Below are 26,147 nucleotides of genomic sequence, written 5' to 3' on the forward strand. Positions count from 1 at the left end.
CGCTTTGGTGAACACACAACACACCTTGAAAATGAGATCATGAAACACAATATAAATCAATTCATACATGCATAAAGCACAATATACAGAAACTCAATAACATAAGGAAAGGGATGAAAGACTACTTATTTTAGCAAAAGATAAGAGAATGATAAATATGAAGCTTGCAATTAATACTGCCTTCAGAAAGCAAGGTTTTTTCCTGACCTTTCAAGTTAATAAACATAAACCAAATACCACTGAAAATCTTTCATCATATACCTTAACAGGAAAGAATAAAAACATTCATAGTGCAGTTTAGAAAAAGGTCAACAGTACCTCACTGCAACAGAATAAATGGCTATTTATCAAAGCAGAAAAATATAGATTTCCTAAAATGTGGGTGCTATATTCTTTTACAAAACTACATGTTAAGAAAAACTCACATAGTACAATATCATTGTATCCCAAACTGTATCCACCTGCACGATTCGATACTTCCAAAACTGCACCTAAGACAGACTTGCGTGCCAGGTAAGCACTCACTCATGTCTTAATATTCTAGCCAAAGCTTCAAGTGAAAAACTTGCCTAATGGCAGAACTCAGTGTACTCATGAAATTATAGTTTTAAAAAAATTGAAATATAGGGTATAAAAAATCAAAAGTATGGGAACCATAGAAGCTGCAGAGAGAGTATCCATACAAATTAATATAGAGAGATCCATTAGGATGAAAGAGGAAAAGCCAGCAGAGCACCCTACCTCTTAGCTTGTGAACCTGGTGTAGGACAGAGACTATATTTGATCTGATAAACGTATATCTACCCCAGTGCTTAGTATAGCGTTTGGCACATAAGTACTAAATGTAATAACAACAACAATAACCATAATGCGAAGGCCAATACATATCTTTAATATTAGCTTTAACAAATATTTGCTCTAACTCAACAGGGCCCAGGTCACTTAATTGCTGAATTGTACATTCCAAGCACTTAGTACAGTGCTCTGCACATAGTAAGTGCTCAATAAATACTATTGAATGAACTTAACTGCTTAATTCAATGCCCAGGACCATATGTTGCATGACAGTTCTTATTACATTTTATTTTGCATTAAGATAATGATCAAGAACATTTTGAAGGTCAGTAAAAGATTTTGATGCATGGTATCTTAAAAAACAACTTCATGCCTTAATTATCTGGATATGCCACTCTTTAAAATTATGAACATTTTTGGAAAACTATCATGAACAAATATATTAAACATTTAAAATTGTATTTCCAGTGAATTTTGCCAATGCCATAAAATGAAAAAGTGAAAACATTAAAAGGAAGAAAAGGGGGGGAAAAAAAGAAGATTCGGTTATGGGCAGCAAAATTTTACAACAGATCAATTTCCAAACATTGTTTCCATGTGGATGACTTTGAAAAACTTAAAAAAACCCCCAAAAACTTTGAAACCAAGTACTATAATAGTACTGGAAAACTTTTGCCTTATAAAATCAGGTATAAGTTTTTAAAAAGCAATCACAAAGATGACCACTGTTTAGGATCTCAATCTCTAGAGAAGTAGTATGAAATTTTAAGGAGTCACTGTAAAAACTGGCCACCATTATATGGATTCATGAAGCCGAGGAAATTCAACAAAATATTTAACCAAAACAACAATAGTGGGTTGAGTAGATTTCCAAGTTTGCCTTCAGCTGAAAATTCATTTTATGGTTGGTCCATTCATGGACGTAACTGTTGCCTACATATTCACTGGAGGAAACTAAAACTATAGGACAGAATATGGACAGACGTTTCACTATCAACGAGCAGTAATTGAAAAATGGGGATTAAGACTGTGAGCCCCATGTGAGACAGGGACTGTGTCCAACCCGATTTACTTGTATCCATCTCAGTGTTTAGTACAGTATCGGGATATAGTAAGCAATTAACGAATACCTCAATTACTAACAAATTGCCACTGGTGAAATGAAAGGAAAAAATTCCTTATGATATGATACTTCCATTTATGATTCTGTCAAAAGCTGCATATGATAACGACATGGGTGAAGATGAATGGGAATAGTTTTTCAGTTTTTCAATTTTTTACTCAAATTGAAATCTAAGGAATTATCTTCTAACCTATTTTTAGCACAGTCTAGCAGCAAATATTAATGGAAGTGTTAAGCATTTAGTAGTCATTGGGAAACCAAAAAAAGAAAAAAATTTCCTGCTACCAAGAACCAGTGAGGCTTGAAGTTACATGAGCATTACTTTAAGCAAGGTAAAAGGCAAAATAGGATAGAATGGACGATTTTCATTTTCTTACAAGCAAACCTAACTAGAGGAAATCTAGGCAATCCTTACATATCCTCTCTTTATTTACATCAATTGAAAATATAATGAACAAACATTTTTGCCATCTAAATGTTAAATGTGCAGTAGTTGTAGCTAAGTGAGCTATCAGCTTCCAATATCTAGGTTTGCTCTCATATTTGTCATGTTTTAAATCTGTTTACTTTAGGAAATTGAAAAATTATCAGAAAATGTTCTCATTCAGCTGGAGGTTATCTTTCACTGCAGGATACCTAGAGGCTGAAAGTTCTGAAAAATAAATCGCTTGTGAAATAATTTCCTGCAGTAGGATAAGAATCGTTGGTGAATGCCAAATCAGAGAGCAGACTTCTTACTCCTTTGTGCTTAATTGCTTAAGAAATATGACACTGAGGTAAAACCTAAAGGAAATATAAGGATTGCTTGATTAACAAAAGCCCTGGGACAAGAAAAGATCAATTACAAACTCAAATAGATAATTAGTGCCCTTCTATTACTCTTTGACAAAGACAGTTTACAGGAATATGAACAGTGATATAAAGATAAATAATATTATGAAAATATATTTTGCAGATGTAAAAAGCTGTCCAATCCTATTTGCTTTATAAAGCAGTAAATGAATTATTTACTTAATTATTATTATCATTTACTTTAATGAAGTCCTTATATTCCATACTTTTTAATATTTTCTTTTACCTGAGATTTAAAAGCTTGTAATTCTGCTTCAAGTTCAGTAATTTTCTCTTCTTTTTTCTGTAGTTGGGATTGAGCCTCTTGGTGACCTGCAAATTCTTTTTCAAGCTGAAACAAAAGATTTTTTTCTTTGGTGTTTTTTTTCAAAACAAAATGGAACTGATTCTAGACGACCAAGAAATACATTAGGTAACATTTTGCTAAAAACCGAGCAATTCCTTATTTACTCCATCAAAAATTTCCAACTTATTTATGTCGGTTATGGACAAATATTTTGAATTTTTTTAAAACCTACTGAATATGGCCAGTTCTACCACTACATATTAAAATCATGAGATGAATCAATTTCATAATTTTGGAAGGGTACACAGCTATTTATCTGGATATCCAGGTAGAGATGTCCTGGAGGCAGGAAAAATGTGAGATTACAGTGAGATAGAAGGAATTAGAGCTACTCAGGGAGATTTCGAAGTCATAGAGGTAATGGTTGAAACTATGGGAGAAGATGAGCTCCCCAAGAGAGTGAGTGTAAATTGACAAAAGAGGAACCACCAAAACGAATCCTTGAGGGTTACCCAGGAGCTGGAGGAAAAAGAAGATCCAGAGAAAGAGAGAAGGAATGTCCACAGTGGTAGGCAGTTTGAGAACAAGATCTCCTTTTTGATCTCTTTACTCACTTCTCTTTTACCTCCCACCCACTAACTGTGGGAGTATCACAAGGTTTGGTTCTGAATCTCCTTGTATTTTCAACTCACACCAGCTTCCTTGGGAAGCATATATTCCTCCATAACTTCAACTGCTATCTCTATCCCACTGGCTTCCAAATATACATCTCTAGCCCCAATTTCTCATTTACTTCTGCCTACACGATATCTCCACCTGGAAGTCCTGCTGTCACGTCAAACTCTACATAGCCAAAAGTGAACTTCATTCATTCATTCATTCAATTATATTTATTGAGTGCTTACTGTGTGCAGAGCACTGTACTAAGCACTTGGAAAGTATAATTCAGCAACAGATAGAGACAATCCCTACCCAACAACGGGCTCACAGTCTAGAAGGGGAACTTTCCATTTTCACTCCCAAACTCTCTCCTCCCTACTACTTTCCAATTACCATAGACCACACCACTTTCATCTATCTCTCACATGCCCAAAGTTAATCATTTAACTTCTCCATGTCTCTGTTACCCCACCATAAACTGGAGATTAAATCTTCTTCTCTCTAATTTAGACACAATTTAGAGCCCCAATGTGAGACAGGAACTGTGTCCAACCTGACAAACCTATATCTACTCCATGCCTTGAACACTGCTTGATACAAAGTAAGCACTTAAATACCATAAAAAGGGGGAGTTGAGGTTGTTACTTGAATAAGAAGCTCCTTTGCCATCTTATAAGACATTTGGAAATAGATTTTTGGAGAAGGTTGGGGGCTCTGGACACAGGTTTTTTTTTTGTTTTTTTCCTTTTCTGGATAACACAAGGGTAAGGACAATCTAGGAAGACAGAGTGGCTGTAAATTGAGGGGAAAAGTTTATGGTGAGTTTAAAACTGCCCTAAAAAGTTTCCCATCCCAGGGAAAGGAAAAATGGAAACCCAGGGGACACTGCTGGACAGCCAAGACTTCTTTCAAATGACTTCAGTGATGACTCAAACTCTACCAGAGTACGGGCAGGGAGGACCTCCAAAATATCACTCTCCATTATCAGCTTACCTGGAAATATTAAAAATAAGTTAACTATGGTTTGTAATTATGCTTATTTTTGTGGATTTTTTAATGGTTTACAAACACCATTTTTTAACCCATTTGCTCAGGAGCTATGCAAACACATTAGGGGAAATTTTAATGGACGACTACAGACATCAACTTATAATTAAAAAAGGAGAACATTGACTCTTTTCATAAGATACTATTATTCATCAAACCACTAGCGTTTTTTTTTAGAGTGCTCTGGGAGGTAAATAACTAAACAAATTTTCAGGTCATTTCCAAATGGAAATAATTCATTTCCAACTCACTGGTAAGGGACAAGTCAAATACTTTGAGCATCTTTCCTTTCTTAGAGCAAAGGGAAGATAGGCTATCACATAGGACAGAGATAATCAAATAATAAGGTTCTACTAGTAACAAAAGGGAAGAATTGATCAGAAAAGATAGCAGAACAAACCAATAATAATTATAATAATTGTGGAATTTGTTAAGCACTTACTGTGTGCCAAGCTCTGTACTAAGTGCTGTGGTGGATACAAGCAAATTGGGTTAGACACAGTCCCTGGCCGACATTTATTCATTCATTTGTATTTCTTGAGTACTTACTGTGTGCAGAGCACTGTACTAAGTGCTTGGGAGAGAACAATACAACAGACATATTCCTTGCCCAAAATGAGCTTACAATCTAGGGAGGGGGAGACAGACATTAATAGAAATAAATAAATTAGAGATATGTACATTAGTGGTATTGGACTGGAGGAAGAACAAAAGGAACCACTCAAGTCAGCAGCGAGATAGATGAGACTGAGGCATAGTGAGAAGGTTAGTACTACAGGAGTGAAGTGTGCGGATTGGGTTGTAGAAGGAGAGAAGCTAGGTGAGGTAGAAGGGGGCAAGGTGGTGGAGTGCTTCAAAGCCAATGGTGAGGAGGTTTTGTTTGATATAGAGGTGGATGAGCAACCACTGGAGTCTTCTAAGAAGTGGAGTGCCTGATCCAGAATGTTTTTGTAGAAATATAACCCGGGCAGCAGAGTGAAGTATGGACTGGAGTGGGGAGAGACAGGAGGCAGAGAAGTCAGCAACGAGGCTGACGCAGTAATCCAGGAGAGATAGGATGAGTGACTGTATTAATATGGTAGCAGTTTGGATGGAGAGGAAAGGGAGGATTTTAGAAATGTCGTGAAGGTGGGACTGACAGGATCTAGTGATAGATTGAATATGTGGGTTGAATGAAAGCGAGGAATCAAGGATAACACCAAGGTTACAGGTTTGTGAAACAGGAAGAATGATGGTGCCATCTACAGTGATGGGAAAGTCAGGGGGAGGACAGGGTTTGGGGGGGAAGATGAGGAGTTCTGTTTTAGACATCTTAAGTATGAGGTGATGGGAAGACAACCAAGTAGAGATGCCTGGAAGGCAGGAGGAAATGCTCACAGTCTTAATCCCCATTTTACAGATGAGGGAATGGTGGCACAGAGAAGCCAAGTGACCTGCCCAAGGCCACTGGGCAGACAAGTGGTGGAGCTGGGATTAGAAGCCATAACCTTCTGACTCCCAGGCTCGTGCTCTATCCACTACGCCATGTAATGATCATCAGGGCCATATTTATGATGTTCAGAACCCAAAGCTAAGGGATAGATATAAGACATTTGGGGACTGGGACTAATCTACCTATTGAGACCTCCAGGTACCTGGAGACACTAGTCTTATCACTACATAGAGTAAATCCCTCTGTGCAGGTTCTCGGTTCTGAAATCTCAGGACTGAGGCTCATAGTTCCTGACTCCATGACCCACACATCTCCAATCACAGAAGTTTCTGATTCTTGAAACTACCTCTTTGGGCTTATTGCAGTGTTTTAAAATATATAACAAAATAAGACTGAGTTGTTAGGAAAGGATGGAGGTAAGAAGGCTGAGGACAATTTACAGCCTCTATATGTCAGCTCCCTCTACCCCTTGAGTTTTTTTTGCTTTGCTTTATTGAATGGTACTTTGTTAAGCGCTTACTACGTTTCAAGCACTGTTCTAAGCACTGGGGTAGATATAAGTTAATTGGGTTGGATGCAGTTCCTGCCCCACAAGGGCTCACAATCTAAGTAAGAGGGAGTAGAATTGAATTCCTACTTTACAGATGAAGTAACTAAGCCACAAAAATCACACAGCATACACCTGGCAGGCCTGTGCTCTTTCCACTAGGTGCATTGCTTCTCTAAGCTCCACTCCAACTACTCTCCTCTCTCATTATTAAATGCCAAGAAATTGGGTTTCCACTACTATTAGATCTAATTCTCAATGACATAATAATAATAATAAAAATAATAATGGTATTTAAGTGACATGGACAGTAGAAAAACACATCCCTAAGTAATTTGCAGCCCTCCATCTCCATAAGCCCAGTCATCTATGTACTTACACACTTGTTTACAACCATTTTTTTTAGCACTGTGATTAGGTTTACTCATCTATTTTTCATTTCTTTCCTTTTTTTAAGTGCCATGAAGGGTACAGACCAGAGGAAAGCTCTATGCTTCTCCCAAGCAATCATTCTCATTCCTTGATCTCTGCTTTTACTATCCTTACCATCACCTTTAAAACACTCGACCAGCTTGTCCCCTCCTACCTTACCTCAACTGATCTCCTAAAGCCCACCCTGCACACTTAACTCCTCTAAGGCCAACTTCTTTACTGTGCCCCATTGCTGCCTATCTGACCACCAACTCCAAAACCATGTACTCCACCTGGTTTCGAGCTCCCTCCATATGTGCCAGACCACCACTCTCTCCATCTTCAAAACCTTACTAAGGTCACATCTCCTCCATAAAGCCTTCCCCAGTTAAGCCCTCTTTTCCCAACTCCCTCTCAATCTGTGTTATCTGTGAACTTGGGGCAAATTCCCTTGGGGCACTAGATATTCACCCCCCCCCCCAGGGCCACCGCATTTATGCACATATCCATAACATATTAATATCCGTCTCCCCCTCTAGACTGCAAGCTTGTCGTATGCAGGACATATATCTATCAAGTCTGTTGCACCATACTTTCCCAAATGCTCACTACAGTGCTCCGCATACAGTGAGTGCACAATAAATATTATTGATTGATTACTCTCATTTATCCCATTTCCATAGCCATTGCTCACCTTGTCCTCTAACTCCCTTCTCCCTCAAAATCCCTAGCTCATAGCTTCTCAGTCCCCAGCTTCAAAACCCATTAGGGGAGAAAAACACACATATACACACACACACAGACACACACACACACACACCCCACACCCCACCCACTCCAGCCCCCACCCTTCTCCATAGCTTCGGGTAGTCCTAATAGTGGCAGTGTTGGGAAGTATATCGGGGACACAGCATATTTGGGACTGCTGCTGGCAGAGGGGTGGCACACAGTGGGGAGATGCCAGTGGAGGTGGCAGGGGCAGAGACATCTCCAAGAAGTCTTCCCTGACTAAGCCCTCATTTCCTTCTCCCACTCCCTTCTACATCACCCTAACTTGCTCCTTTATTCATCCCCACTGCCAGCTCCACAGCACTTACGTACATATCTGTAATTTCTTTAAATTAATGTCTGCTTCCTTAATGTCTGTTTCTCCCTCAAGACTGCACTGTCATTTGGGGCAGGGGTGAGTCTGTTTATTGTTATACTGTACTCTCCCAAGCACTTAGTACAACACTCTGCACACAATAAGCACTCAATAAATAAAATTAAATGACTGAACAGGATGCACACACGGACAGTCCCGTCCTCTCAGGTGGTGGCTAGGCCTGGGAAATGCCTGCAGGTGGAGTGGTCAGGAAGTGGTGGACTGGGAAAAGAAGGAAGGGATGGCAGCAGGACTGGTGGGATTGGTGGTGGGACTCCTTAGAGCAGTAACATAACATCCGGGCACAGGGATTCCAAATCTCAGTGTGCCCTAGGGATCATCATCATCAGTAGCATTTAGTGCTTACTGTGTGCAGAGCCCTGTACTAAGAATTTAGGAGAATACAACACAACAGAGTTGGTAAACACATTTCCTGCCCACACAAGTTTACAGTCTACAAGATAAGACAAACATTAATAAAATTGATAATATAGAATTTACATTTTATAAATTATATTATTTGGAGCCCAAGTTTAGGCCCCATGAGCCTCTGGAATAATCTGGCCCTGATTATCATATAAAAGATGGTGGAGTAAAGTCCTGCTGCTGCTGACACCAACAAACAGCTAACCGAAACTTGATACCCCCACTGAATTCTTAAGGCATCACCATGACATTTTATGGAAAGTTGGAGTAAAACTAGGGTAGATTTAAGGAAGAACTTTTCTTTCAAAAACAAAGAAAGGAGGCTCGATCAGACTGTAAGCTTCTTGAAGGCAAGAATCATGTCTCTATTGAACTCTTCCAAGCACTTAATATAGAGCTCTGCACCCACTACGTACTCAAATACCATGATCGATTGTGAAGAGATGTTGTAGAATCCTCATTTCTGGGAAACCTTTAGAGTAGAACAAACCACCATCTGTTTCAGACCTTGTTATCTATTTTTGCCACTTACTTTCCTGGACAGCTCTGATACTCGTTCTTCCAATTCTTCTACTTTTGCTTGATCAACACAAACATCTAAAAGATAAGCATGTAAATTACATTTGTCTAAGGCTCCAAAACAGTCACACAGAAAGAATGGTTCCACAAATTATCTTGCTTACCTATGAAGTTGCTTAAATCTACATCTATTCTTTTACGATATGTAAAATCTGGATCTGTTCCATTTCTATGTAGCACTATTTGGGACACGCACTCTTCAATTAATTTGAAGTACTGTGGTCTAAAAAAAAGGGAAATAAATTCATACATATCTACAATAACCATATGCCTTCATCTCATGCAATGTCCTGGAATGAACTTTGGTGAGTGCTACAAAATTCTCAGGTTACACTACTCATTTGAATTAAGACTATTCAATTCCAAAATTAACTCACAGTATTAATGTCTTTTCCCTGTCAGTTCCCCAGAAGTAGATCTTTGCCTATTATTCACTCCCAGAAAATTTAGTAATAGTTTTCGTAGTTAAGTGACTGTACTCAAGCCTCAAATTGGATGGAAAAGAAATTCCTTCAGAATTCTACGTAAAAATCTGTATGCATATTAGCAAATTATTATGAAGTTCATCAAATGTTTTAGTTTAAAAAAAATAGTTTTTATCTGGAGAAAGGAAGGAAGGGGAGATGTTCCTAGACGTTATTAGATGGATAAGTCCAGTTAGTGTGTCCTTTCAAACCCTAATCAGGTCAGGCAAAAGAACAGCAGTGAAGGAAAGAAAAAAGAATTGCCCCCCAGAAGAAAAGGGTCTGGTTGCCTCAATTCCCCAAAGGCCAATAGGTCTCTTTAGAAGAAGGAAATTGCCTTCACTGCCCCAAGAACAACTATACACACCTCTGGTGCAGGGATACAAATTTTACAGGTGCTGACTTACATTACTAAAATCTCTCTGTTCTGTTCTTGTCTGTGTTGGACCCTGCCAGAACGAGATACAATTTTGCTTTGCTCTAAAACATGTGATGAGGTTTTTCCTCTTTCTTCTTGACCAATGCCTCTGGCAAAATAAACTGGGGAATTTACTTCCAGGAATTGTGATTCCATTTGACTCTCCTTCTTGCATTATTACCGGTTATGGAATTGACCGAACATTAACTTTAGTCATTACGCTGCCTCTAAAGCTATTTCAGCCAATAGGTACCAGGGGCTTTGTAGAACTTCCCCTCAGATCTTCCCCTGAGAATCAGCGTGGCGTAATGGATAGAGCATGGGCCTGGGATTCAGGCAGATTTGGTTTCTAATCTCGACTCCACCATTTGTCTGCTATGTGACCTTGGCAAGCCACTTCACTTCTCTATGCTTCAGTTCCCTAATCTGTAAAATGGGAATTAAGATGGTGAGCCTCATGAGGGACAGGGATGCTGTATAAAATGATTTGCTTGTATCCACCTCATCACTTAGTACAGTGCCTGGCACATAGTAAGCACTTAACAAATACCACAATTATTATTATTATTAGATCATGGTCAGCTTCCCTATCCACTATATTACTTTCAAATACCTGGGGTGCATGAGGATGTATGTGTGTAGGTATAATATTAAAGTATTATACATACATACATATTTCTTGCCTATCAGCAAGGCAGATCTAGTCTCATAATCATAAAGAAGTGTGGCCCAGTGGCAGGAGCTTGGGGCTGGGAGGAAACGCGGGTACTTATCTCAGCAATATCACTATGCCTATGATTCATGCTCTGCTAAACTGAGATAAGATACCTACTCAGACATGGGTATATTGTCCTTACTCCACAATAGAAACAACCCTATTTAGTCTGGTTTTTTAAAGAGGTATTTTCTTAGAGAGGCAAAGAGAAGAAAGGGACTCCATGAGTTAAATACGTTCTTAGCATAAAATTGGTAGGAAACTAGAAAGAAAACCCCTTTCTCAACCTATTTCCAGGACATACCACCCATATAAAATAAGTATAAATCTGAATTGAAATAACTACATCTAATTCATTATCATAAACAATGAACTCAATATAGAAAATAGCTAATTGTAAGAAAAGGAATATGTCTATACTATTTTACCTTACCGTATAAAATAGTCATTGCGGATCAGCAAAAGATGCTGAAGAATAGAAAGAAAGTAGCCTTCTGCTCTAGTTTCCTTAACTGTATTCCACACCATTTGGTAAACATCATTCGCTTCAGTAAATCAATTAAGGATCTGAACACAGTGACATTTTAAAAACTATACTGAAATTTTATTTAATATAACTTTTAAAATTATCTTTTAAGAGTTCAACATGTGGGAGGATTTTTACATAGCTAAGACTGTATTTACATATGTATTTATCTAGGTTGTAAGTTACTTGTGGGTAGGGAACATGTCTACCAACTCTATTGTATTATACTCTCCAAAGCACTTGGGTTCAGTGTACTGCCTACAGATATACAGAAATATCACAATTCAACTCCCAGTTCTTCCAAATATTTACATTCTGTAATATCAATAAATATCAATATCAATCAATAAATACAGTTGATTGATCATGCTTTAGAGAAAATATTCAGGAGTTACCTGGTTATTTAGGTTATGATATTCTTCTCATCTCATCCTGCCTTTCATTTAGCTGTATCAGCATTTCACTATCATTTTCTTCCTTTTCCCTCACCACCTCTTCCCCTCATATTTCGTCATCTTCACCTTGACTTGTCTATTTCACAGGTAGAGCCACATATAATCTACATACCCACATTCCCTCTCACCAAGCCCCACACGGGCACAGGTGCAGTGAAGCTAGGAGTTCTAGGTTTTTATCCTGCCCCTGTTTCTTTGATGGAACTAGGCATCTTCCAGCAGGGTCTGGCAAGAAATAAAGAAGTGCATCAAGCAGGATAGACACAAACTGTGAGCCTCATGTAGAAGAGGGACTGTATCCTAACTGATTTTCTTATATTTACCCCAGTTCTTAGTACAGTGCTTGGCACATAATAAGCACTTAACATAATTAAAAAAAAAAAAAACCCAACAATTTTCTGGGTTGCCTGGCTGCTTCCAGGAGAGTCCCTGACTGCATAAGCACCCGTGTATGAAGTATCTTCTAAATGCTAAACAAATGTTTAATTTATCAAATTATTAAGCATATTTCAGAATCAGAAGGATATTCAAGTTCAGCTCTAATATCTTCTAAGCGATGAGAGAGCTCAATCAAATCTTCGTCTTTGTGTTCATCGAACACTCTGAGTTGGATGTCCAGACCATCATTCTTTATACATTTCAAATCCTATAACAGAAATTAGTGGAAGTGATTGATTACAGAAAATTTGGATCAAGTCTTAAATATAAATTTCTAATACATTGTTTCGGATGTCTTCACTGAATAATAATATCAGTACAAATGATCAAAGAGAATACTATATATACTAACTGAAAAGTTGCTTTTCCAGCTAGATCCCAAATGGGAAATAGCTGTATTTGATTACAACTGCATTTTCTTTAAAAAAAAAAAAAACCTTTTACACTATACTCCTTATAAAGCAAGCAAAATGTAGATTAAATATGAAGGGGCATTCTCCTTGTTTAGTTTATGTTTCAAAAATTGATTCATTTTTCCATGCATCACTCCCTCAAACCCAGGCTTAAGAAGCTATTCAGGAAGGCATTTTACATAACTTTTCCCCTCATTTGGGCTCATCTACTGACAAATATTAATAAACTAAAGATTAGAGGGCACTTACTGGCAAGATCTTTTTCAATCCACAGCGCATAAATTCATTTCTGATATGGAGCCTGAAGTCTAAATCATCAGGAGATGTTACAAGAGCATTAATAAGCTGCATACAAGCCACCTACAATAGATAACATTAATAAAGGTAAGCTACTGCATTGCTTTAATATGAAAAATATTGATAACCAAGAAATATCACAATTCAACTCCCAGTTCTTCCAAATATTTACATTCTGTAATTAGGAGGGATAAAGAATGATTTCCTGTTCGCTGGAATCAAAATTAAAAAATAATTGAAAATTATTATCTCAAAACCAGAAGAAATGAAACAGTTTGACTTTTCCCTTGAGAAATGTTATTGTGTGGTTTTTAAAGACTCAACTTTTTTTTTTTTTTTTACTTAACCCTTTACCTTATCCTTACCTCTCTTATGCTTACTACCATTCCCTCTTACTATCCTAAATCTGATGACATAGGCCCTGCCCTCAGATGCCCACTCCAGGAAACAATGGGGATGGTAGTTCACATGGCATCTACCAGACATGCTCACCTTAGGTCTTTTACAGGACGTGAAACTATTCCAGTAGTGAAGAAAACACACACCTTAGTTAGCTTTATGGCCTATTAGGTCTTTGAAGACTGTTTCACCAAATCCCTTATCTTCACTAAAATTTCTCCCTGATTTTGCCCACATACTCAAAATGGAAAGTTGGAACTTTTGGGTCTTGCTGCTAAAGTATTCCCACTGATCTGTTCTTAAAGACATGATAAAAAGAATCTTTCTGAATCTCACGAAAATGACCTCCTTCTTACTAAATCCAAGTGCCTCTTCAAAAAAGGCCACTCTATTTCCCTGCAACCTCTTAGCTGCCTTCAACCCTGTGAACCACCCTTTTCCTGGAAAGATTAACTTTGGATTCTGATTACCTTTATATATTATCTCCCTGTTCAGTCCTTCTCAATTCTTTCACAAGACCTCCTCTGCCTAACACCAGGTAACTGCGAAGATGCCAAAAGGGTCAGTTCTGGGCCCCCTTCTATTCTTCAACTAAACCCACCCACTTCCTTGGAGACCTCATTCACTCCCATGATTTCAAATACCATCTCTATGTGGATGATTCCCAAAACCACCTCCCCAGCCCTGTTCTCTCTTCTCCAGGCTCACACTTCCTACCGCCTTCAAAACATCTCTTGGATATCCTGATGACACCTCAAATTTAATATGAACAAAACAGAATTCCTCATCATACCACCCAAACCCCTTTCCCCTGACTTTCTTATCAATGTAGACAACACAACCATCTTCCCCATCTCATAAGCCCATAGCTTAGGCATTATCCTTGACTCATCTCTCCCAATCAACCGGTCTCACAATGCCTTTTCCGTTGAAGCCCTCATTTCTACTCACTTCTATTTTACTATGGCCTTAGATCTGTATCCCTAAAGCACTAGATACTGTCATGAGTCCCATCTCTGTCTGAGGCCCATTAAGGATTCACCTGTTTAAGGTTCCTTAAGGATTCACCTCTAATTTCAGGCACTCAATGACATCTCTTTGTCGCCAATTTATGTCACATGCCCCGGGCACTGCTCTAAGGATTCCAAACCAGCCCGTACTCCCAAGCTGGGAACCTGCTTTATGGGTTCCAAACTACCCTCTCCTCCTGAGCTGGGAAGGTTCCCTATCCTAACCGACCTCCATGGCCAGGAGTCCCTAACTGGTCCAGTACATCTGAAAAGGATCCTAGACAAACATAATGACCAGGAATTTGCTAGACCCAGCACTTTGTGCCAAATTCAAAAATGAAAAACTTTATTCAATTCCAATTCTGAATGAAGGGGGAAACGCACATATGCGCCCCAAAATACACACAACAAACATAGCTGCCTATCCAACTGTCTGCCCTGAGTTCAGAAAGATAGTCCCATGTCAAAAGAATTCACAGAGTCCAGCTGGCTTAGGGCAGCCATGATGGTTCATGATGGCTATGAACAGCATTGCAGACTCCTGGAACAAGTCTTAGCTGTTCGCAGGGGCCACGCCACATCACCATGGCCTGCACTGCATTCCGGTTCTTAGCTCAGGGCAACCACCTTCTAGTGATGTCATCTCATATCTGGCCAGCTCCTCCTGACTCAAGGCGACTGCCTTTTAGCTTCATCTGCCTCAGGTATTCCAGCAGCTCCTATAAGGCCGTTGCTGATTGGTCCAGGCCCATTATTGGGTACAGCGCGGAGTGAAGGCTATCCCTCTCCCCTCCCCGTCCTTTGCCCCCACCCACCTGTGCCCACCCCACGGACCAGCTTTGCAAAGATCTGCCCTGGAGAACAGCCTAGTTCCTTCTCAAATTCATTTCTCCATGTTGTTGTTCATAGGTTCATAAAACAGTCACTCGTGAAAGGGCTTCTTGGTCAGCAAAATGGTTCACCACAGATAGTCATCCCAGAACATTCATGTACAAATTTTTATACTCTTCCATTTCCTCTATCCATTTTTTAATTTTATGTCTGTCTCCCCATATGAATGATAAGCACCCTATGGGCAGGGACTAGGTCACTTCATTATTTTACACTGCTAACTGGAGGCAACCGCACCAAGTAGATGCTAAATAATGATAATAATAATAATATTTGTTAAGTACTTACTATGTGCCAGACACTGTTTTAAGCTCTGGGGTGGATACAGGTTAATCAGGTTGGATACAGTTCATATCCCAAATGGGGTTCACAGTCCTAATCACATTTTACAGATGAGGTAAGTGAGGCATAGAGAAGTTAAAGATAGCATAGCAGACAAATGGCAGAACCTGGACTATAACCCAAGATCTTCTGACTCCCAGGATCAAGCACTATCTATTAGGCCTTGCTGCTTCTCTACTACAACTGCTTATATGCAACAAGCATTTTCTTTTGAACTTAATTGAGCTATTAAGAGCCTGTACAGTGCTCTGCACCCAGGAGACACAGAATAAATACCACTGATTGACCGATGTGCCACAAATTGAAGCAACTTCCATTTGAAGAGCTTAATTGTGTTCATGCACTGTTTTGTATGTTAGTTTAAAATAAGGCCAGGATAGTGGATGATAATTTTCAATTTAGGTAAGTAAAGGGGAAAAATCTGATTAAATGCAAACACCTTCCCTCCTCCAAAGAATTCTTCAGAATGAATCGCAAGGAAAAAATTTCATGACTTTATAGATTCTACTTAATTTATTTTGGAAGAAAAGCTCCCATTTTCTATTGCTCTTCCCTCTTCCCAAATGATGCTTCTATCCTCCTTTAACAGGGAGGGTTATCCAGATGCAAAGAAAGATAAGAAAGGACTGGCCTTAAGATCTACCCCAAAGATAAGGCAGACTGCATGATGCTGTTAATTCTGCCAAAGGCTGCAGAGGACTGGTAGATTCCTCATTCAATTCATTTAACTATCTTGCTTGCTTCCCTCAGGGTGAATGTTTTATTAGCATCAAATTCTGGCTCTAGGTTAATCACCAGTGGGATGTTCCAAACTCCCTATTTGAAATGCATGGTAATTACAAGACTTGATAGCCAATTTCTTAACTTGCAAATTCTATTCCTTCCACTGCCATGGGTCTTGGACTTCTGCAAAGAAACATAATTTAATAGGACGAGTACTGCTTTCAAAGAGGCTCATGCATCCCCTAACCTAAAAAACTCTCTTTTGACCCCATGGCTTCCTCCGGTCATTGCCCTCTTCCCTCCTATCATTCCTCTCCAGACACTTAGACCAAGTTGTCTAAACTCTCTATCGCCACTTCGTCTCCTCCAATTCTCTTAACTCCCTCCTCTCCATGAACACTGCCCTCCTTAAGATCACCAACTAACTGATTTGCCAAATCCAAGTCTCTACTCTATCCTAATCCTCCTAGACCTCTCAGCTGCCTTTGACACTGTTACCACTTCCTAAACTTTGAAACATTATCTAAATTTGGCTTCATTGACACTGTCCTCTCTAATTCTTCTCCCATCTCTCTGATTGCTCCTTTTCAGTCTCTTTAACAGGCTCCTCCTCTTTCTCCCACCCTCTAACAGTGGGAGTCCCTCAAGGTTCAGTTCTGGATCCATTTCTATTCTCCATCAATACCCACTGTCTTGGAGAACTCATTTGCTCCTACAGCTTCAACTACCACCTCTACATGTTTGATCCCCTAATTTACCTCTCCTACCGTAACTTCTCTCCTTCTCTGCAGTCTCACATTTCCTCCTGCCTTCAGGACATCTTGCCTTAGATGTCCCGTTGAAATCTCATACTTAACATGTAATAATAATAATAATGTTGGTATTTGTTAAGCGCTTACTATGTGCAGAGCACTGTTCTAAGCGCTCGGGTAGACACAGGGGAATCAGGTTGTCCCACGTGGGGCTCACAGTTTTCATCCCCATTTTACAGATAGGGAACTGAGGCACAGAGAAGTTAAGTGACTTGCCCACAGTCACACAGCTGACAAGTGGCAGATCTGGGATTCGAACTCATGACCTCTGACTTCAAAGCCCAGGCTCTTTCCACGGAGCCACGCTGCTTCTCTAACATGTGCAAAACAGAAGTCATCTTCCCATCTACACCCTGTCCTCCCCTAGTATTTCTCATCAATGTAGATAACACCACTATGCTCCATGTTCCCAAGCCCATAACCTTTGCATTATCAAGATTCAATTGAGTTCACTTCAATCATATTTATTGAGCGCTTACTGTGTGCAGAGCACTGTACTAAGTGCTTGGAAAGTACAATATAGCAATAAAGAGAGACAATCCCTGCCCACAATGGGCTTACGGTCAAGAGGGGGGAGGCAGACATCAAAACAGTAAACAAGTATCAATATAAACAAACAGAATTAATTCACTGTGGGTAGGAAATATATTTGCTATGTTGTATAATATTCTCTCAAGCACTTAGTAGAGTACTCTACACATATTAAGTGCTCACAAATACCATTGACTGATCAATTGATTATCCTCAGCTCACTCTCATTCAACCTGCATATTCAACCTGTGACCAAATTTTTAAAATAATGGTATTTGTTAAGCACTTATGTTCCAGGCACTCTTCCTAGCTCTGTGAATTCACAACATCACTAAAACCCAGCCTTTCGTTTCCAAACTGTCACAACCCTGATCCAATTATATCCCACCTTTACTACATCAGCCTCTTCTCTGTGATTCCCACATCTTCTCTCCTCTCCTGTCCATAATACACTGCGCTCTCCACACAATTTTTCTAAAAAAAGGTCAGTCCCTATCTCCTCTCAACTCAAGAGGCTCCAAAAACATTGATCCTGTTACAACCCATCTTCACTACATCATCCTCTTCGCTGACCTCTCCACAAGCTATTTCTCTCTGCTCCAGTCTATAATTCACTCCAGACCATTTTTCTAAAAAATGTTCGTCCATGTCTTCTCTCTACTCAAGAGACTCCAGTGGTTACCCACTGCCTGTCGAAGCAGTGTGGCTTAATGGATACACCTCTGCCCTGAGAGCAGCAGAACCTGGGTTTTAATCCTGGCTCTGCCATTCGTCTGCTGTGTGACCTTGGGGAAGTCACTTAACTTCTCTGTGCCTGAGTTACCTCATCTGTAAAATGGAGATTAAGAATCTGAGCCCCATATGGGACAGGATTGTGTCCAACCTGATTAACTTGTATCTACCCCAGTGCTTACAACAGTGCCTGGCACAAAGTAAGTGCGTTAACGAGTACGATTTTTATTATTATTATCCACCTCAATATTAAAGAGAAAATTTTTACGTCAGCATTAAAGCAATAAATCAGCTCTTGCCCTATCTTATCATGCTGATTTTCTCTTACAACCTAGCCAACGCACTTTACTTCTCTAATTCATTCATTCAATTGTATTTATTGAGCACTTAAGAACTGTACTAAGCCCTTGGGAAAGTACAGTATGGCAATGCCAGCCTAATGTCAATCTACTCACTGTACCTTGATCTCAACTATCTCACGGCTGACCCCTTGCCCTCATCCTTCCTCAGCCCTGGAACTCCCTCCCCTTTCATATATAACAGACCACCACTCTCTCCAATGCCAAGGCTAGGCATTGAGGTTGAGGGTACCTATGGCCAATGTTGGAATACTCAAACTATATATATGGTGAATACTGGAAGGCGGAGAATAGGGTGAAACAAGCCATTCCTGGCAGTTACACAAAAGGCAGGTACCAGAAGTCACCCAATAGTAAACAGAAAAAGCGCTTAGTACAGTACTCTGCACACAGTCAGCACTCAATAAATATGATTGACTGACAGAACACAAAAGAAGGGTATGTTCAGGACAGTTACCAGCACATCAAAGAAGGGAAAAGAGGGCTACAACAAAGAAAAGATCATCCTATCATCACCAGGAAAACTATCTGGATTGACAATATCGAAGAGTAGAAAAATATTCCCAGACATTAAGCCCAATAGTTCATACTAGCAGCCCTTTCTCAAGAGCTGTGCAGACTTCCAAACTTCAAAATACATAGACACACCTTGGAATGCCCCAGGCCACCCAGGCTGATGTCAGAGGCGATAAGGTCAACCTTTAGGGTGAAATCAGGGAGGGGCAAAGAGTGTGGGAAAAGGTATATAAAAGGGGTTCAGGAGACAGTGGTCTTGGCAATGTTGGTGAGAGTCTACTGGTCAACTAAATCAATGTACAGGCGAATCAGTAAACTGGAATGTTGTGAACCTCCTGAGGTGTCATCTCATTCTTTCATTTTTGGATTGGTAATTATATAACATTGATAGGAGGATTTCCTTCCCTTTTGGGGGTCTTCTCTTATAGGAACCCCATATGTTGCTGACAAGAGGCAGTTGTCAGCAACAACCACTTTCAAAGTCTTATTAAAATTACGGCTCCTCCCATAGGGCACCCCCAACTAAGCCTTCAGCATGGCATAGTGGATAGAGCACAGGCCTGGGAGTCAGAAGGTCATGTGTTCCAATCCCAGCTCTGCCACTTATCTGCTGTGTGGCCTTGGGCAAGTCACTTCACTTATCTAGGCCAAATTACCTTATCTGTAAAGTAGGGATAGAGATTAGGAGGACAGACTGTGATTAGTCCGATTTACTTAGATCCACCCCAGCACTTAATACAGTGTCTGGCACATAGTTAAGTGCTTAATAAATATCATAATAATAATATTATTAAATGGTATTGGTTAATCAATCATATTTATTGAGTGCTTACTGTATACTCTTCTAAGTGCTTAGAAGACTACAGTATAACGGAGTTGGTAGACCTTTGCCCAGCCCACAACAAGCTTACAGTTTAGAAGTTAAGAGCTTATACAGTGTCAAGCACTGCTCTAAGAACTGGGGTAGATACAAGATAATCAGGTTGGAAATGGTCCATGCCCCAATATGGGGCTCACAGTCTTAACCCTCATTTTAAAATAAAAATAAATTGTGGTATTTGTTAAGCGCTTACTATGTGCAAAGCATTGTTCTAAGCACAGGGGGATACAAGGTGATCAGGTTGTCCCATGTGGGGCTCACAGTTTTAATCCCCATTTGAGAGTTGAGGTAACTGAGACACAGAGAAGTTAAGTGACTTGCCCAAGGTCACAGGTCACACAGCTGACTAGCAGCGGAGCGGGGTTTAGAACCCGTGACCCCTGACTCCCAAGCCCGCGCTCCTTCCAGTGAGCCACGCTGCTTCTCTATAATGTTGGTATTTGTTAAGCACTTACTATGTGCAGAGCACTGTGCTAAGCACTGGGGTAGATACAGGGTAATCAGGTTTTCCCACGTGAGGCTTAATCCCCATTTTACAGACAAAGTAACTGAGACACAGAGAAGTTAAGTGACTTCCCCACAGTCACACAGCTGACATGTGGCAGATCCGGGATTCGAACCCATGACCTCTGACTCCCCAAGCCCATGCTCTTTGGTAACTAAGGCACAGAGAAGTGAAGTGATATGCCCAATGTCATATAGCTGGCAAGTGGCGGGACCGGAACTAGAACCCAGGACCTTATGAATCCCAGGACCATGTTCTATCAACTAGACCATGCAGCTTCTCTTGGATCTGTACCTTTTAAGCACTTGCTATTCACCCCAGCCTCAGCCCCACACCACATACAGGCATATCAGTTTATTTGCCAGTCTCCCCCTCTAAACTTTGACTTTACTGTGGGCAAAAAACATGTCTACCAACTCTGTTGTATTGTACTCTTCAAAGTACTTGGTAAAGTCTCTGCACACTTCCTACACTCAATAAATACCACTGATTGACTGATCATACTTCCTTTACCAGTATAAGAGACCAATAATAGCACAGAGGGCTCAGTGAGCAGGAGAGGACTATTTAGTAGTCAGAGTAGAAGATAATCTAAATTTAAAGATCCATTATCATTGAGTTTATACACCTTAAGCACCACAAGCATCATAAATTCCTTCTCCATAAGAGGATGTTTGTCCACATCTAAGGATTCTCAGAGATGCTAGAAGAGTTATATTTATTTCTGTTTCTTTCATTTCTATTAGGAATTCTAAAATATGCTTGGATTATTATTATTATGACATTTATTAAGTGCTTACTATATGTCAAGCTCTGTTCTAAGCACTGGGATAGATGCATGTCTGGATGTCTGCCAACTAAAACTCAACATGTCTAAGACTGAGCTCCTTATCTCCCCTCCCTAACCCTGTCCTGTCCCTGACTTTGCTGTCACTTTGGATGGCACTACCATCCTTCCCGTCTCACAGGCCTGCAACCTTGGTGTCATCCTTGACTCTGCTCTCCCATTCACCCCACACATCCAATCCGTCACCAACACTTGCCGGTCTCACCTTCACAATATCGCCAAGATCCGCCCTTTCCTCTCCATCCAAACTGCTACCTTGCTGGTACAAGCTCTCATAATATCCTGACTGGATTATTGTGTTAGCCTCCTCTCTGATCTCCTTTTCTCCTGTCTCTCTCCATTCCAGTTTCTTCTTCATTCCGCTGTCCGGATCACCTTCCCTCAGAAACGCTCTGGGCATGTCACTCCCCTCCTCAATAATCTCCAGTGGTTGCCTATCAATCTTCACATGAAACAAAAACTCCTCAGTCTTGGCTTCAAAGCTCTTCATCACCTTGCCCCCTCCTACCTCCCCTCCCTTCTCCCCTTCTACTGCCCAGCCCGTACACTCTAGTCCTCTGCCGCTCACCTCCTCACTGTTCCCTGTTCACACCTATCCCACCGTCGATCTCTGGCCCACATCCTACCGCTATCCTGGAATGCCCTCTCTCCTCACATCCACCAAACTAACTTTCTCTTCCCCTCTTCAAAGCCCTACTGAGAGCTCACCTCCTCTTTCCCAAAGCAGCTGAGATTTTTTACTTCAGTGTGACTTTCAAAGAATTCCTCAATTTTTCTTAGTAATCTGACCCTATTTCACTTCATCAAAGAAGCTGCTTCAGTGTTTGGCTGTCACTTATTCTTCTCATATGTCAATCTTCAGAAGGTAATGGGCACTGCTTAGATGCTAGTAGTCCTTGCATCAGAAACTTTTGTTCACTCAATGCTGTGTAGTTAATATGCAGAACTGGGTCATAAAGTTATTTTAACCCTGTATCTACCCCAGCGGTTAGAACAGTGTTCTGCACATAGTAAGCACTTAAATACCAACATTATCATTATTATTATTGTGTGCTGTATGAGATTGGGCAAGTCATTAAACCTCTAGGGCCCTCAGTTTCCTTATCTAATAATAATAATAATAATGCCAATTGTTAAGCGCTTATATATGTGCCAAGCAGTTTTAAGCCTCGGGATAGATACATGGTAATCAATTGACCCACGTGGGCTCACAGTTTTAATCCCCGTTTTACAGATGAGGTAACTGAGGCACAGAGAAGCTAAGTGACTTGCCCTAAATCACACAGCTGATAAGTGGCGGAGCCAAGAATTGAACCCACAACCTCTGACTCCCAAACCCATGCTCTTTCCACTAAGCCACGCTGCTTCTCTCTAAGTTTATATTGTCAACATGCGATATATTATCTTTCCTTCATCTTATTTTATATGTCCCCACTAGACTGCAAACTCCTTGGGGTCAGGATCATGTCTAGTGATTCAATTGTTACCCTCTAAAGTATTTAGTTCAGTGCTCCGCACTTAACAGGTGCTCATATGCCACTGATTATACTCATATGAGACACATTCAATCTCATAACCTTTTATCTATTCCATAGCTTACTGCATATTACTTACATGATAAATGCCATAATGATTATACCCCACTTTGGGTATTGATGGGTAAAAGAGACATCCCTCTGGACTCACTTTTCAGGGTCTGCCTAGTCTCCCCTCTACATCTACCACATTCCCTCAGCCTCCCTTACATACACAGTGACTGATATTTTCTTCCCACACCAAATTACAGAACACCTTACATGGCAAGATGTATTCAAGAGTAGAATTTCCAATTATTCTGAGTTGGAGTACTTTATCCTGGAATGGGATACAAAATAAAATACTGTTCACTTTTTAATCTCTTCTTCTGGAGTAGAGGCTTTATATTCATCTAAATGAGTTGGAAATTAGTCTTGTTCAGAAAAAGCAGTGTTCTGAGCTCTGATCTTATGGGTTTCCATTCTGAACCTTTAGTTAGTAGTAACAGAAATATTAATTTAGTACCCATTTTATGTGGTGCACTGTACTAAGCATTTGGGAGGCATAACAGAAGCCCAAACTAAGTTCCCTATGCAACAGAAGCTTACACTCTAAAAGAGGAAGACAATTGCACAAGTGTTGAAGAAACCCAAGAATTAATAATAATGATAATAATAATTGTGATACTTATGAAGCACTTAATATGTGACAAGAACTGAATTAACCTCTGAGGTACAAACAAGATAACTAGGTCCCCAGGAAAAACAGGAATTGAGTCCCCATTTTGCAGATTAGGGAACTCAGGCACAGAGAAGTGGCTTGCCCAAGGCCAAACCGTAGACAAATGGCGGAGCCAAGATTAGAACCCAGGTCCAGTCACTCGCAGGCCCATGTTCTTTCCACTAGGCCATGCTGTTTATAAATACATGAGCATAAAAGTGGCTGCGGGGATAGATAGATAAGGAGGAAGTCATTCTTACTGAGCCAATAGCTCATGTTTTATAATAAAATTCAAAATACTCTCCATAAAACAATGCATAAGAGAACAGAAGAAAAGCAGGACACAACAAAGCTTCCGTACAGTTGCATGTCAATTTGCATAATTTTTTGGCTGATTTCAATTATGCAGCTGTGACCTCTTTACTTTTTCTCCAATATGTCCAAAATCAGCTGGTCACTTTGCGCTTGCCTGGCCTGAAAAAACACACTTCTTTAAGAGTATAATCACAAATGGTCTCTTATTCATGCTGCTTACCTGCCAGTACCCTTAATAAATGCTTACCACGGGCACAAAGAGAAATATGAATGTGGGGAATCAAGCATGAAGCAGAAAAAAAGGTACTGACCAATATAAGAAGTGAAAATGTTGGATAAGGATAAAGGATACCTTCTATGACTTGGCTGTATGACTTTAATGAATTGACTATTCATTCAGCGAAGAGAAATGAGGAAAATATTTGAGCATGTGCACCAACAGCAATGAAATGTTAACCTATGCTTGAGATACTACCATGCAAAAGAAGGAAAAATCTGAATCATAGATTAAATAATAAAGCACAGGAAATTTGAGAAGAATCTAAGAGATTAAGGATCACTTAAAACAGGATGCTACTCCATCTGCAGGGGAAAGAAGTGTAGCCAAGCAATCTACTTTAATAACCAGTGAGTCGTGATTTAACAAACTCAAAGTGAAATATGGCCTGCATGATGTTAAATGGATCAGTGAAGCTGTATCTCCAGGCATGAAGAAGTAGCATAGTTTCCATCTGAAATAGCCGAGCCCACTGAGGGGAAAGATTACTAACATGAGCAGATTTGTAATGCGTACCTACTTGCTTATTTTGGACACTGACACCAAAGAACTTACACTTGAAGAATGAGAATTTGTTCTAAGCGAAAAGAAAAAAGGGGGGCTTGGAGTGTGGCACCAATCATATGCCATTTAAACACAAATGAACGAGACAAGATTAAAAGAATGGAGGTCCTGGAACACAATCAGTCCATCAGTATCAAGTAATAACTTGCCACATATGTCAGTATGACTTTGGATCCATAGCTCAACTTCTCTATACCTCATTTACTTCACCTTCAAAGTGGGGATGAAATTTGTGGGCCCCATATGGGACATGGACTGTGATCAAACTGATTAGCTTATATTTACCCCAATATTTAGCACTGTACTGGCTATAGTAAGTGCTTATCAAATACCACGAAAGATTGAAAAATAATGTGATGCTCAGGCATAACTTTTCAAAAGGGCAGCTCTGTATTTTCCCTGTAGATTTGTAAGCTCAGTATGGGCAGGGATGTCTACCAACTCATTGAATTGTACTTCCCAAGTGCTTGGTAAAATGCTTAGTAAGTGGGTAATAAACTCCATTTGATTGATTGATAGCTTTACAACAAATGACTGAGGCACCTTTTGTATTCTGTGCAAATTCCCACGCAACTTTTATGCTGCTGGGCTTCTGATCCCAGGATTGGATTTCCAGGTCCTGGTGGAGCAGTTTAGTTCATGAATACTACAGAGCAAGTGGTAATCAACTGGTCCCCATGGTTGGTGTGGCAAGTCAGAAGAACATTAGGGGAAGGGCTACAAGGGAGGAGGAAGGATAGTAAGGCAACCTGTATAAGGGTCGGATAATTTAAAACCATACACTGTAAAAGCTAATTTTGAAAGGGGTGGACATACAGGGGCTGGGTAGAGAACAGCCCAAAAGGAAGGACCAGATCCAAAGCTGTGGGATATGAAGGAAGAATGGGTCTTTAACCCAACCACTGAGAAGCAGCGTGGCGCAGTGGAAAGAGCACAGGCTTTGGAGTCAGGGCTCATGAGTTCGAATCTCAGCTCTGCCACTTGTCAGCTGTGTGACTGTGGGCAAGTCACTTAACTTCTCTGTGCCTCAGTTCCCTCATGTGTAAAATGGGGATTGACTGTGAGCCCCACGTGGGACAACCTGATTCCCCTGTGTTTACCCCTGCGCTTAGAACAGTGCTCTGTACATAGTAAGCGCTTCACAAATACCAACCACTGAAGGTCTAATGAAGGGTTCTGAG

The 26,147-nt window shown here is 40.1% G+C and overlaps 1 protein-coding gene across 3 annotated transcripts in view; it reads right to left on the bottom strand.

Moving 5' to 3' along the window:
* DIAPH3 (diaphanous related formin 3) overlaps positions 1 to 26,147 on the bottom strand; it is a 314,905-nt gene that overhangs the window by 205,394 nt on the left and 83,364 nt on the right. For all 3 annotated transcript variants that reach the window (XM_029057148.2, XM_029057147.2, XM_039911199.1), the window contains 6 exons: positions 12,981 to 13,091; positions 12,408 to 12,526; positions 11,333 to 11,449; positions 9,407 to 9,525; positions 9,256 to 9,320; positions 2,997 to 3,101 (listed from right to left, as the gene is read on the bottom strand). In XM_029057148.2, coding sequence (XP_028912981.1) covers positions 2,997 to 3,101; positions 9,256 to 9,320; positions 9,407 to 9,525; positions 11,333 to 11,449; positions 12,408 to 12,526; positions 12,981 to 13,091 — 636 coding nt within the window. The remainder of the gene's footprint in view (positions 1 to 2,996; positions 3,102 to 9,255; positions 9,321 to 9,406; positions 9,526 to 11,332; positions 11,450 to 12,407; positions 12,527 to 12,980; positions 13,092 to 26,147) is intronic.

Source organism: Ornithorhynchus anatinus, chromosome 2, assembly GCF_004115215.2.
Source record: "Ornithorhynchus anatinus isolate Pmale09 chromosome 2, mOrnAna1.pri.v4, whole genome shotgun sequence".
Taxonomy (NCBI): Eukaryota; Metazoa; Chordata; class Mammalia; order Monotremata; family Ornithorhynchidae; genus Ornithorhynchus; species Ornithorhynchus anatinus.